The 13,527-nt window shown below is 55.5% G+C and overlaps 1 protein-coding gene across 1 annotated transcript in view; it reads left to right on the forward strand.

The window, feature by feature from the left end:
• Positions 1-13,527, forward strand: part of LOC137560811 (uncharacterized) — a 146,460-nt gene that overhangs the window by 64,034 nt on the left and 68,899 nt on the right. Inside the window, exon 12 of the mRNA XM_068271946.1 lies at positions 728-742. Coding sequence (XP_068128047.1) covers positions 728-742 — 15 coding nt within the window. The remainder of the gene's footprint in view (positions 1-727; positions 743-13,527) is intronic.

Genomic DNA, 13,527 nt, shown 5'->3' on the forward strand with positions numbered 1-13,527 from the left:
TAACAAACTGTTCCCTATCCTCTTCTTGCACCACTGACACTGTAGTTGCCATTGGCAAGTTTTGGCGCGCTGTATCAATTGTTATGTATAGAGTGCTTTGGGGGGCCCCATGTAAAACTTGCATCGGGGCCCAAAGCTCCTAAGCTACGCCACTGTATCTGGGTATTCAGATCCGAATTAGATCCAAATAGTGAGAAGTGGTATCCGAGCAGCACTGGCCACTATTCCCCTTAAGATATGTAGCAATCTGGTAACGATATCATGTAGGGGGATTTGCTATTAACCTCCAACATTCTAATGGCAATCAGCAAAAATTGTGTTTAAATTTCGCCCATTTGGCCCCCTAACACTCTAAAGAATGAAGACATGGCCCTTGGCATGAAAAGTTTGGGTACTCCAGGCATAGATAGGAGAGTTCCGGTGACAATAGCGGTAATGATAGTAAAATACTGGTAAAAGTTACTGATATGATGTTCTATCATACTGTTCAGTGTGAGTGCAGATAGTGCAGGGAGGCCGAGAGGATGGATATCAGGGCCAGTAATAGCTGTTTATTATCCTTTACTGACCTCCTCCTTGGGCAGATTGTTTAGTATTTGCACAAAGTGGATTGAAGGACAGTTTGTGAAATATTCAGTGAATAAATCTGTATATCTGTAACGATTAGAAGTCCTGGATTCAGCTTCCCCTGCAAGTATTAATCTATATTATTCTGTTTCTCTTTCAGATGTTGCGTGTTACAGTAAGTACACATCTAACTTAAATACAGTGGAGCCATCACATTGATTCTGTGTTACACAGGGCTGGATTTGTGGGAAGGCCAGGGACTTAGGCGGTGGGAGGGCTGGGGGTGGGACACACACTGATTCTGTGTTACACAGGGCTGGATTTGTGGGAAGGCCAGGGACTTAGACGGTGGGAAGGCTGGGGGTAGGACACACACTGATTCTGTGTTACACAGGGCTGGATTTGTGGGAAGGCCAAGGACTTAGGCAGTGGGAAGGCTGGGGGTGGGACACACACTGATTCTGTGTTACACAGGGCTGGATTTGTGGGAAGGCCAGGGACTTAGGCAGTGGGAAGGCTGGGGGTGGGACACACACTGATTCGGTGTTACACAGGGCTGGATTTGTGGGAAGGCCAGGGACTTAGACGGTGGGAAGGCTGGGGGTGGGACACACACTGATTCTGTGTTACACAGGGCTGGATTTGTGGGAAGGCCAGGGACTTAGGCGGTGGGAAGGCTGGGGGTGGGACACACACTGATTCTGTGTTACACAGGGCTGGATTTGTGGGAAGGCCAGGGTCTTAGGTGGTGGGAAGGCTGGGGGAGGACACACTGATTCTGTGTTACACAGGGCAGGATTTGTGGGAAGGCCAGGGTCTTAGGCGGTGGGAAGGCTGGGGGTGGGACACACACTGATTCTGTGTTACACAGGGCTGGATTTGTGGGAAGGCCAGGGTATTAGGCGGTGGGAAGGCTGGGGGTGGGACACACACTGATTCGGTGTTACACAGGGCAGGATTTGTGGGAAGGCCAGGGACTTAGGCGGTGGGAAGGCTGGGGGAGGACACACTGATTCTGTGTTACACAGGGCTGGATTTGTGGGAAGGCCAGGGTCTTAGGCGGTGGGAAGGCTGGGGGAGGACACACTGATTCTGTGTTACACAGGGCTGGATTTGTGGGAAGGCCAGGGTCTTAGGCGGTGGGAAGGCTGGGGGTGGGACACACACTGATTCGGTGTTACACAGGGCAGGATTTGTGGGAAGGCCAGGGTCTTGGGCGGTGGGAAGGCTGGGGGTGGGACACACTGATTCTGTGTTACACAGGGCTGGATTTTTGGGAAGGCCAGGGTCTTGGGCGGTGGGAAGGCTGGGGGTGGGACACACACTGATTCAGTGTTACACAGGGCTGGATTTGTGGGAAGGCCAGGGTCTTAGGCCGTGGGAAGGCTGGGGGTGGGACACACACTGATTCTGTGTTACACAGGGCAGGATTTGTGGGAAGGCCAGGGTCTTAGGCAGTGGGAAGGCTGGGGGTGGGACACACACTGATTCGGTGTTACACAGAGCTGGATTTGTGGGAAGGCCAGGGACTTAGGCGGTGGGAAGGCTGGGGGAGGACACACTGATTCGGTGTTACACAGGGCTGGATTTGTGGGAAGGCCAGGGTCTTATGCGGTGGGAAGGCTGGGGGTGGGACACACTGATTCTGTGTTACACAGGGCTGGATTTGTGGGAAGGCCAGGGACTTAGGCGGTGGGAAGGCTGGGGGAGGACACACTGATTCTGTGTTACACAGGGCTGGATTTGTGGGAAGGCCAGGGTCCTAGGCGGTGGGAAGGCTGGGGGAGGGACACACACTGATTCGGTGTTACACAGGGCTGGAGTTGTGGGAAGGCCAGGGTATTAGGCGGTGGGAAGGCTGGGGGTGGACACACACTGATTCTGTGTTACACAGGGCTGGATTTGTGGGAAGGCCAGGGTCCTAGGCGGTGGGAAGGCTGGGGGTGGGACACACACTGATTCGGTGTTACACAGGGCTGGATTTGTGGGAAGGCCAGGGTCTTAGGTGGTAGGAAGGCTGGGGGCAGACACACTGATTCAGTGTTACACAGGACTGGATTTGTGGGAAGGCCAGGGTCTTAGGTGTTGGGAAGGCTGGGGGTGGGACACACACTGATTCTGTGTTACACAGGGCAGGATTTGTGGGAAGGCCAGGGTCTTAGGCAGTGGGAAGGCTGGGGGTGGGACACACACTGATTCGGTGTTACACAGAGCTGGATTTGTGGGAAGGCCAGGGTCTTAGGCGGTGGGAAGGCTGGGGGTGGGACACACTGATTCTGTGTTACACAGGGCTGGATTTGTGGGAAGGCCAGGGTCTTAGGTGGTGGGAAGGCTGGGGGTGGGACACACACTGATTGGGTGTTACACAGGGCTGGATTTGTGGGAAGGCCAGGGTCTTAGGCAGTGGGAAGGCTGGGGGTGGGACACACACTGATTCTGTGTTACACAGGGCTGGATTTGTGGGAAGGCCAGGGACTTAGACGGTGGGAAGGCTGGGGGTGGGACACACACTGATTCTGTGTTACACAGGGCTGGATTTGTGGGAAGGCCAGGGACTTAGGCGGTGGGAAGGCTGGGGGTGGGACACACTGATTCTGTGTTACACAGGGCTGGATTTGTGGGAAGGCCAGGGACTTAGACGGTGGGAAGGCTGGGGGTGGGACACACTGATTCGGTGTTACACAGGGCTGGATTTGTGGGAAGGCCAGGGACTTAGGTGGTGGGAAGGCTGGGGGTGGGACACACACTGATTCTGTGTTACACAGGGCTGGATTTGTGGGAAGGCCAGGGTCTTAGGCGGTGGGAAGGCTGGGGGAGGACACACTGATTCTGTGTTACACAGGGCTGGATTTGTCGGAAGGCCAGGGTCTTAGGCGGTGGGAAGGCTGGGGGAGGACACACTGATTCTGTGTTACACAGGGCGGGATTTGTGGGAAGGCCAGGGTCTTAGGCGGTGGGAAGGCTGGGGGTGGGACACACACTGATTCGGTGTTACACAGGGCAGGATTTGTGGGAAGGCCAGGGTCTTAGGCGGTGGGAAGGCTGGGGGTGGGACACACTGATTCTGTGTTACACAGGGCTGGATTTTTGGGAAGGCCAGGGTCTTGGGCGGTGGGAAGGCTGGGGGTGGGACACACACTGATTCAGTGTTACACAGGGCTGGATTTGTGGGAAGGCCAGGGTCTTAGGCCGTGGGAAGGCTGGGGGTGGGACACACACTGATTCTGTGTTACACAGGGCAGGATTTGTGGGAAGGCCACGGTCTTAGGCAGTGGGAAGGCTGGGGGTGGGACACACACTGATTCGGTGTTACACAGAGCTGGATTTGTGGGAAGGCCAGGGACTTAGGCGGTGGGAAGGCTGGGGCAGGACACACACTGATTCTGTGTTACACAGGGCGGGATTTGTGGGAAGGCCAGGGTCTTAGGCCGTGGGAAGGCTGGGGGTGGGACACACACTGATTCTGTGTTACACAGGGCAGGATTTGTGGGAAGGCCAGGGACTTAGGCGGTGGGAAGGCTGGGGGAGGACACACTGTTTCTGTGTCACACAGGGCTGGATTTGTGAGAAGGCCAGGGTCCTAGGCGGTGGGAAGGCTGGGGGTGGGACACACACTGATTCTGTGTTACACAGGGCTGGATTTGTGGGAAGGCCAGGGACTTAGGTGGTGGGAAGGCTGGGGGTGGGACACACACTGATTCTGTGTTACACAGGGCTGGATTTGTGGGAAGGCCAGGGTCTTAGGCGGTGGGAAGGCTGGGGGAGGACACACTGATTCTGTGTTACACAGGGCTGGATTTGTGGGAAGGCCAGGGACTTAGGCGGTGGGAAGGCTGGGGGAGGACACACTGATTCTGTGTTACACAGGGCAGGATTTGTGGGAAGGCCAGGGTCTTAGGCGGTGGGAAGGCTGGGGGTGGGACACACACTGATTCTGTGTTACACAGGGCAGGATTTGTGGGAAGGCCAGGGTCTTAGGCGGTGGGAAGGCTGGGGGTGGGACACACTGATTCTGTGTTACACAGGGCTGGATTTTTGGGAAGGCCAGGGTCTTGGGCGGTGGGAAGGCTGGGGGTGGGACACACACTGATTCAGTGTTACACAGGGCTGGATTTGTGGGAAGGCCAGGGTCTTAGGCCGTGGGAAGGCTGGGGGTGGGACACACACTGATTCTGTGTTACACAGGGCAGGATTTGTGGGAAGGCCAGGGTCTTATGCGGTGGGAAGGCTGGGGGTGGGACACACACTGATTCGGTGTTACACAGGGCAGGATTTGTGGGAAGGCCAGGGACTTAGGCGGTGGGAAGGCTGGGGGAGGACACACTGATTCGGTGTTACACAGGGCTGGATTTGTGGGAAGGCCAGGGTCTTATGCGGTGGGAAGGCTGGGGGTGGGACACACTGATTCTGTGTTACACAGGGCTGGATTTGTGGGAAGGCCAGGGACTTAGGCGGTGGGAAGGCTGGGGGAGGACACACTGATTCTGTGTTACACAGGGCTGGATTTGTGGGAAGGCCAGGGTCCTAGGCGGTGGGAAGGCTGGGGGAGGGACACACACTGATTCGGTGTTACACAGGGCTGGAGTTGTGGGAAGGCCAGGGTATTAGGCGGTGGGAAGGCTGGGGGTGGACACACACTGATTCTGTGTTACACAGGGCTGGATTTGTGGGAAGGCCAGGGTCCTAGGCGGTGGGAAGGCTGGGGGTGGGACACACACTGATTCGGTGTTACACAGGGCTGGATTTGTGGGAAGGCCAGGGTCTTAGGTGGTAGGAAGGCTGGGGGCAGACACACTGATTCAGTGTTACACAGGACTGGATTTGTGGGAAGGCCAGGGTCTTAGGTGTTGGGAAGGCTGGGGGTGGGACACACACTGATTCTGTGTTACACAGGGCAGGATTTGTGGGAAGGCCAGGGTCTTAGGCAGTGGGAAGGCTGGGGGTGGGACACACACTGATTCGGTGTTACACAGAGCTGGATTTGTGGGAAGGCCAGGGTCTTAGGCGGTGGGAAGGCTGGGGGTGGGACACACTGATTCTGTGTTACACAGGGCTGGATTTGTGGGAAGGCCAGGGTCTTAGGTGGTGGGAAGGCTGGGGGTGGGACACACACTGATTGGGTGTTACACAGGGCTGGATTTGTGGGAAGGCCAGGGTCTTAGGCAGTGGGAAGGCTGGGGGTGGGACACACACTGATTCTGTGTTACACAGGGCTGGATTTGTGGGAAGGCCAGGGACTTAGACGGTGGGAAGGCTGGGGGTGGGACACACACTGATTCTGTGTTACACAGGGCTGGATTTGTGGGAAGGCCAGGGACTTAGGCGGTGGGAAGGCTGGGGGTGGGACACACTGATTCTGTGTTACACAGGGCTGGATTTGTGGGAAGGCCAGGGACTTAGACGGTGGGAAGGCTGGGGGTGGGACACACTGATTCGGTGTTACACAGGGCTGGATTTGTGGGAAGGCCAGGGACTTAGGTGGTGGGAAGGCTGGGGGTGGGACACACACTGATTCTGTGTTACACAGGGCTGGATTTGTGGGAAGGCCAGGGTCTTAGGCGGTGGGAAGGCTGGGGGAGGACACACTGATTCTGTGTTACACAGGGCTGGATTTGTCGGAAGGCCAGGGTCTTAGGCGGTGGGAAGGCTGGGGGAGGACACACTGATTCTGTGTTACACAGGGCGGGATTTGTGGGAAGGCCAGGGTCTTAGGCGGTGGGAAGGCTGGGGGTGGGACACACACTGATTCGGTGTTACACAGGGCAGGATTTGTGGGAAGGCCAGGGTCTTAGGCGGTGGGAAGGCTGGGGGTGGGACACACTGATTCTGTGTTACACAGGGCTGGATTTTTGGGAAGGCCAGGGTCTTGGGCGGTGGGAAGGCTGGGGGTGGGACACACACTGATTCAGTGTTACACAGGGCTGGATTTGTGGGAAGGCCAGGGTCTTAGGCCGTGGGAAGGCTGGGGGTGGGACACACACTGATTCTGTGTTACACAGGGCAGGATTTGTGGGAAGGCCAGGGTCTTAGGCAGTGGGAAGGCTGGGGGTGGGACACACACTGATTCGGTGTTACACAGAGCTGGATTTGTGGGAAGGCCAGGGACTTAGGCGGTGGGAAGGCTGGGGCAGGACACACACTGATTCTGTGTTACACAGGGCGGGATTTGTGGGAAGGCCAGGGTCTTAGGCCGTGGGAAGGCTGGGGGTGGGACACACACTGATTCTGTGTTACACAGGGCAGGATTTGTGGGAAGGCCAGGGACTTAGGCGGCTGGAAGGCTGGGGGAGGACACACTGTTTCTGTGTCACACAGGGCTGGATTTGTGAGAAGGCCAGGGTCCTAGGCGGTGGGAAGGCTGGGGGTGGGACACACACTGATTCTGTGTTACACAGGGCTGGATTTGTGGGAAGGCCAGGGACTTAGGTGGTGGGAAGGCTGGGGGTGGGACACACACTGATTCTGTGTTACACAGGGCTGGATTTGTGGGAAGGCCAGGGTCTTAGGCGGTGGGAAGGCTGGGGGAGGACACACTGATTCTGTGTTACACAGGGCTGGATTTGTGGGAAGGCCAGGGACTTAGGCGGTGGGAAGGCTGGGGGAGGACACACTGATTCTGTGTTACACAGGGCAGGATTTGTGGGAAGGCCAGGGTCTTAGGCGGTGGGAAGGCTGGGGGTGGGACACACACTGATTCTGTGTTACACAGGGCAGGATTTGTGGGAAGGCCAGGGTCTTAGGCGGTGGGAAGGCTGGGGGTGGGACACACTGATTCTGTGTTACACAGGGCTGGATTTTTGGGAAGGCCAGGGTCTTGGGCGGTGGGAAGGCTGGGGGTGGGACACACACTGATTCAGTGTTACACAGGGCTGGATTTGTGGGAAGGCCAGGGTCTTAGGCCGTGGGAAGGCTGGGGGTGGGACACACACTGATTCTGTGTTACACAGGGCAGGATTTGTGGGAAGGCCAGGGTCTTATGCGGTGGGAAGGCTGGGGGTGGGACACACACTGATTCGGTGTTACACAGGGCAGGATTTGTGGGAAGGCCAGGGTCTTAGGCGGTGGGAAGGCTGGGGGTGGGACACACACTGATTCTGTGTTACACAGGGCTGGATTTGTGGGAAGGCCAGGGTCTTAGACGGTGGGAAGGCTGGGGGTGGGACACACTGATTCTGTGTTACACAGGGCTGGATTTTTGGGAAGGCCAGGGTCTTGGGCGGTGGGAAGGCTGGGGGTGGGACACACACTGATTCAGTGTTACACAGGGCTGGATTTGTGGGAAGGCCAGGGTCTTAGGCGGTGGGAAGGCTGGGGGAGGACACACTGATTCTGTGTTACACAGGGCTGGATTTGTGGGAAGGCCAGGGACTTAGGCGGTGGGAAGGCTGGGGGTGGGACACACACTGATTCGGTGTTACACAGGGCAGGATTTGTGGGAAGGCCAGGGTCTTAGGCGGTGGGAAGGCTGGGGGAGGACACACTGATTCGGTGTTACACAGGGCTGGATTTGTGGGAAGGCCAGGGACTTAGGCAGTGGGAAGGCTGGGGTTGGGACACACACTGATTCTGTGTTACACAGGGCTGGATTTGTGGGAAGGCCAGGGGCTTAGGCGGTGGGAAGGCTGGGGGAGGACACACTGATTCTGTGTTACACAGGGCTGGATTTGTGGGAAGGCCAGGGACTTAGGTGGTGGGAAGGCTGGGGGAGGACACACTGATTCTGTGTCACACAGGGCTGGATTTGTGGGAAGGCCAGGGTCTTAGGCGGTGGGAAGGCTGGGGGTGGGACACACACTGTTTCTGTGTCACACAGGGCTGGATTTGTGGGAAGGCCAGGGTCTTAGGTGGTGGGAAGGCTGGGGGTGGGACACACACTGATTCGGTGTTACACAGGGCTGGATTTGTGGGAAGGCCAGGGTCTTAGGCGGTGGGAAGGCTGGGGGAGGACACACTGTTTCTGTGTCACACAGGGCTGGATTTGTGGGAAGGCCAGGGACTTAGGCGGTGGGAAGGCTGGGGGTGGGACACACACTGATTCGGTGTTACACAGGGCAGGATTTGTGGGAAGGCCAGGGACTTAGGCGGTGGGAAGGCTGGGGGTGGGACACACACTGATTCGGTGTTACACAGGGCTGGATTTGTGGGAAGGCCAGGGACTTAGGCGGTGGGAAGGCTGGGGGTGGGACACACACTGATTCTGTGTTACACAGGGCTGGATTTGTGGGAAGGCCAGGGACTTAGGTGGTAGGAAGGCTGGGGGAGGACACACTGATTCTGTGTTACACAGGGCTGGATTTGTGGGAAGGCCAGGGTCCTAGGCGGTGGGAAGGCTGGGGGTGGGACACACACTGATTCGGTGTTACACAGGGCTGGATTTTTGGGAAGGCCAGGGTCTTGGGCGGTGGGAAGGCTGGGGGTGGGACACACACTGATTCAGTGTTACACAGGGCTGGATTTGTGGGAAGGCCAGGGTCTTAGGCCGTGGGAAGGCTGGGGGTGGGACACACACTGATTCTGTGTTACACAGGGCAGGATTTGTGGGAAGGCCAGGGTCTTAGGCAGTGGGAAGGCTGGGGGTGGGACACACACTGATTCGGTGTTACACAGGGCTGGATTTGTGGGAAGGCCAGGGTCTTAGGCGGTGGGAAGGCTGGGGGTGGGACACACTGATTCTGTGTTACACAGGGCTGGATTTTTGGGAAGGCCAGGGTCTTGGGCGGTGGGAAGGCTGGGGGTGGGACACACACTGATTCAGTGTTACACAGGGCTGGATTTGTGGGAAGGCCAGGGTCTTAGGCCGTGGGAAGGCTGGGGGTGGGACACACACTGATTCGGTGTTACACAGGGCAGGATTTGTGGGAAGGCCAGGGTCTTAGGCGGTGGGAAGGCTGGGGGTGGGACACACACTGATTCGGTGTTACACAGGGCTGGATTTGTGGGAAGGCCAGGGTCTTAGGCCGTGGGAAGGCTGGGGGTGGGACACACACTGATTCGGTGTTACACAGGGCAGGATTTGTGGAAAGGCCAGGGTCTTAGGCGGTGGGAAGGCTGGGGGAGGACACACTAATTCTGTGTTACACAGGGCTGGATTTGTGGGAAGGCCAGGGTCTTAGGCGGTGGGAGGGCTGGGGGTGGGACACACACTGATTCAGTGTTACACAGGGCTGGATTTGTGGGAAGGCCAGGGTCTTAGGCCGTGGGAAGGCTGGGGGTGGGACACACACTGATTCGGTGTTGCACAGGGCAGGATTTGTGGAAAGGCCAGGGTCTTAGGCGGTGGGAAGGCTGGGGGAGGACACACTGATTCTGTGTTACACAGGGCTGGATTTGTGGGAAGGCCAGGGTCTTAGGCGGTGGGAGGGCTGGGGGTGGGACACACACTGATTCTGTGTTACCCAGGGCTTGATCACAACCAGCCAGATAACCAGCTACACAACCAGACTCACAGCTAGCCACACAACCAGTCACAGAACCAGCTACACAACCAGGCTCACAAGTAGCCAGAGGACCAGCTAAATGAGCAGGCTCACAACCAGCCACACAGCCAGCTACACAACCAGGCTCATAGCTAGCTACACAACCAGCTACAGAACCAGCTACACAACCAGGCTTAAGGCTAGCCTCACAACTAGCCACATGACCAGCCACAAACCAGCTATACGACCATGCTCACAACTAATCACATGACCAGCTACAGGACCAGGCTCACAACTATCCACATGACCAGTTACTGGACCAGGCTCACAACTAATCACATGACCAGCTACAGGACCAGGCTCACAACTATCCACATGACCAGCTACAGGACCAGGCTCACAACTATCCACATAACCAGTTACAGGACCAGGCTCACAACTATCCACATGAGCAGTTACTGGACCAGGCTCACAACTATCCACATGACCAGCTACAGGACCAGGCTCACAACTATCCACATGACCAGTTACTGGACCAGGCTCACAACTAATCACATGACCAGCTACAGGACCAGGCTCACAACTATCCACATGACCGGTTACTGGACCAGGCTCACAACTAATCACATGACCAGCTACAGGACCAGGCTCACAACTATCCACATGACCAGCTACAGGACCAGGCTCACAACTATCCACATGACCAGTTACAGGACCAGGCTCACAACTAGCCACATGACCAGCCACAAACCAGCTATATGACCATGCTCACAACTAATCACATGACCAGCTACAGGACCAGGCTCACAACTATCCACATGACCAGTTACTGGACCAGGCTCACAACTAATCACATGACCAGCTACAGGACCAGGCTCACAACTATCCACATGACCAGCTACAGGACCAGGCTCACAACTATCCACATGACCAGTTACTGGACCAGGCTCACAACTAATCACATGACCAGCTACAGGACCAGGGTCACAACTATCCACAAGACCAGTTACAGGACCAGGCTCACAACTATCCACATGACCAGCTACAGGACCAGGCTCACAACTATCCACATGACCAGTTACTGGACCAGGATCACAACTAATCACATGACCAGCTACAGGATCAGGCTCACAACTAATCACATGACCAGCTACAGGACCAGGCTCACAACTATCCACATGACCGGTTACAGGACCAGGCTCACAACTATCCACATGACCAGTTACTGGACCAGGCTCACAACTATCCACATGATCAGTTACTGGACCAGGCTCACAACTATCCACATGACCAGTTACTGGACCAGGCTCACAACTATCCACATGACCAGTTACTGGACCAGGCTCACAACTATCCACATGACCAGTTACTGGACCAGGCTCACAACTATCCACTTGACCAGTTACAGGACCAGGCTCACAACTATCCACATGACCAGTTACTGGACCAGGCTCACAACTATCCACATGACCAGTTACTGGACCAGGATCACAACTATCCACATGACCGGTTACAGGACCAGGCTCACAACTAGCCACATGACCAGTTACTGGACCAGGCTCACAACTATCCACATGACCAGTTACTGGACCAGGCTCACAACTATCCACATGACCGGTTACAGGACCAGGCTCACAACTAATCACATGACCAACTACAGGACCAGGCTCACAACTATCCACATGACCAGCTACAGGACCAGGCTCACAACTATCCACATGACCAGTTACAGGACCAGGCTCACAACTAGCCACATGACCAGCTACAGGACCAGGCTCACAACTATCCACATGACCGGTTACAGGACCAGGCTCACAACTATCCACATGACCAGTTACTGGACCAGGCTCACAACTATCCACATGACCAGTTACAGGACCAGGCTCACAACTATCCACATGACCAGTTACTGGACCAGGCTCACAACTAATCACATGACCAGCTACAGGACAAGGCTCACAACTATCCACATGACCAGTTACAGGACCAGGCTCACAACTATCCACATGACCAGTTACTGGACCAGGCTCACAACTATCCACATGACCAGTTACAGGACCAGGCTCACAACTATCCACATGACCAGTTACTGGACCAGGCTCACAACTATCCACATGACCAGTTACTGGACCAGGCTCACAACTAATCACATGACCAGTTACTGGACCAGGCTCACAACTATCCACATGACCAGTTACTGGACCAGGCTCACAACTATCCTCATGACCAGCTACAGGACCAGGCTCACAACTATCCACATGACCAGCTACAGGACCAGGCTCACAACTATCAACATGACCGGTTACAGGACCAGGCTCACAACTATCCACATGACCAGTTACTGGACCAGGCTCACAACTAGCCACATGACCAGCCACAAACCAGCTATATGACCATGCTCACAACTAATCACATGACCAGCTACAGGACCAGGCTAACAACTATCCACATGACCAGTTACTGGACCAGGCTCACAACTATCCACATGACCAGCTACAGGACCAGGCTCACAACTATCCACATGACCAGCTACAGGACCAGGCTCACAACTAATCACATGACCAGCTACAGGACCAGGCTCACAACTATCCACATGACCAGCTACAGGACCAGGCTCACAACTATCCACATGACCAGTTACTGGACCAGGCTCACAACTAATCACATGACCAGTTACAGGACCAGGCTCACAACTATCCACATGACCAGTTACAGGACCAGGCTCACAACTATCCACATGACCAGCTACAGGACCAGGCTCACAACTATCCACATGACCAGTTACTGGACCAGGCTCACAACTAATCACATGACCAGCTACAGGACCAGGCTCACAACTAATCACATGACCAGCTACAGGACCAGGCTCACAACTATCCACATGACCAGTTACTGGACCAGGCTCACAACTAATCACATGACCAGCTACAGGACCAGGCTCACAACTATCCACATGACCGGTTACAGGACCAGGCTCACAACTATCCACATGACCAGTTACTGGACCAGGCTCACAACTATCCACATGACCAGTTACTGGACCAGGCTCACAACTATCCACATGACCAGCTACAGGACCAGGCTCACAACTATCCACATGACCAGCTACAGGACCAGGCTCACAACTAATCACATGACCAGCTACAGGACCAGGCTCACAACTATCCACATGACCAGCTACAGGACCAGGCTCACAACTATCCACATGACCAGTTACTGGACCAGGCTCACAACTAATCACATGACCAGTTACAGGACCAGGCTCACAACTATCCACATGACCAGTTACAGGACCAGGCTCACAACTATCCACATGACCAGCTACAGGACCAGGCTCACAACTATCCACATGACCAGCTACAGGACCAGGCTCACAACTATCCACATGACCAGCTACAGGACCAGGCTCACAACTAATCACATGACCAGTTACAGGACCAGGCTCACAACTATCCACATGACCGGTTACAGGACCAGGCTCACAACTATCCACATGACCAGTTACAGGACCAGGCTCACAACTAATCACATGACCAGTTACAGG

This window comes from Hyperolius riggenbachi, chromosome 3 (genome assembly GCF_040937935.1).
Source record: "Hyperolius riggenbachi isolate aHypRig1 chromosome 3, aHypRig1.pri, whole genome shotgun sequence".
Classification (NCBI taxonomy): Eukaryota; Metazoa; Chordata; class Amphibia; order Anura; family Hyperoliidae; genus Hyperolius; species Hyperolius riggenbachi.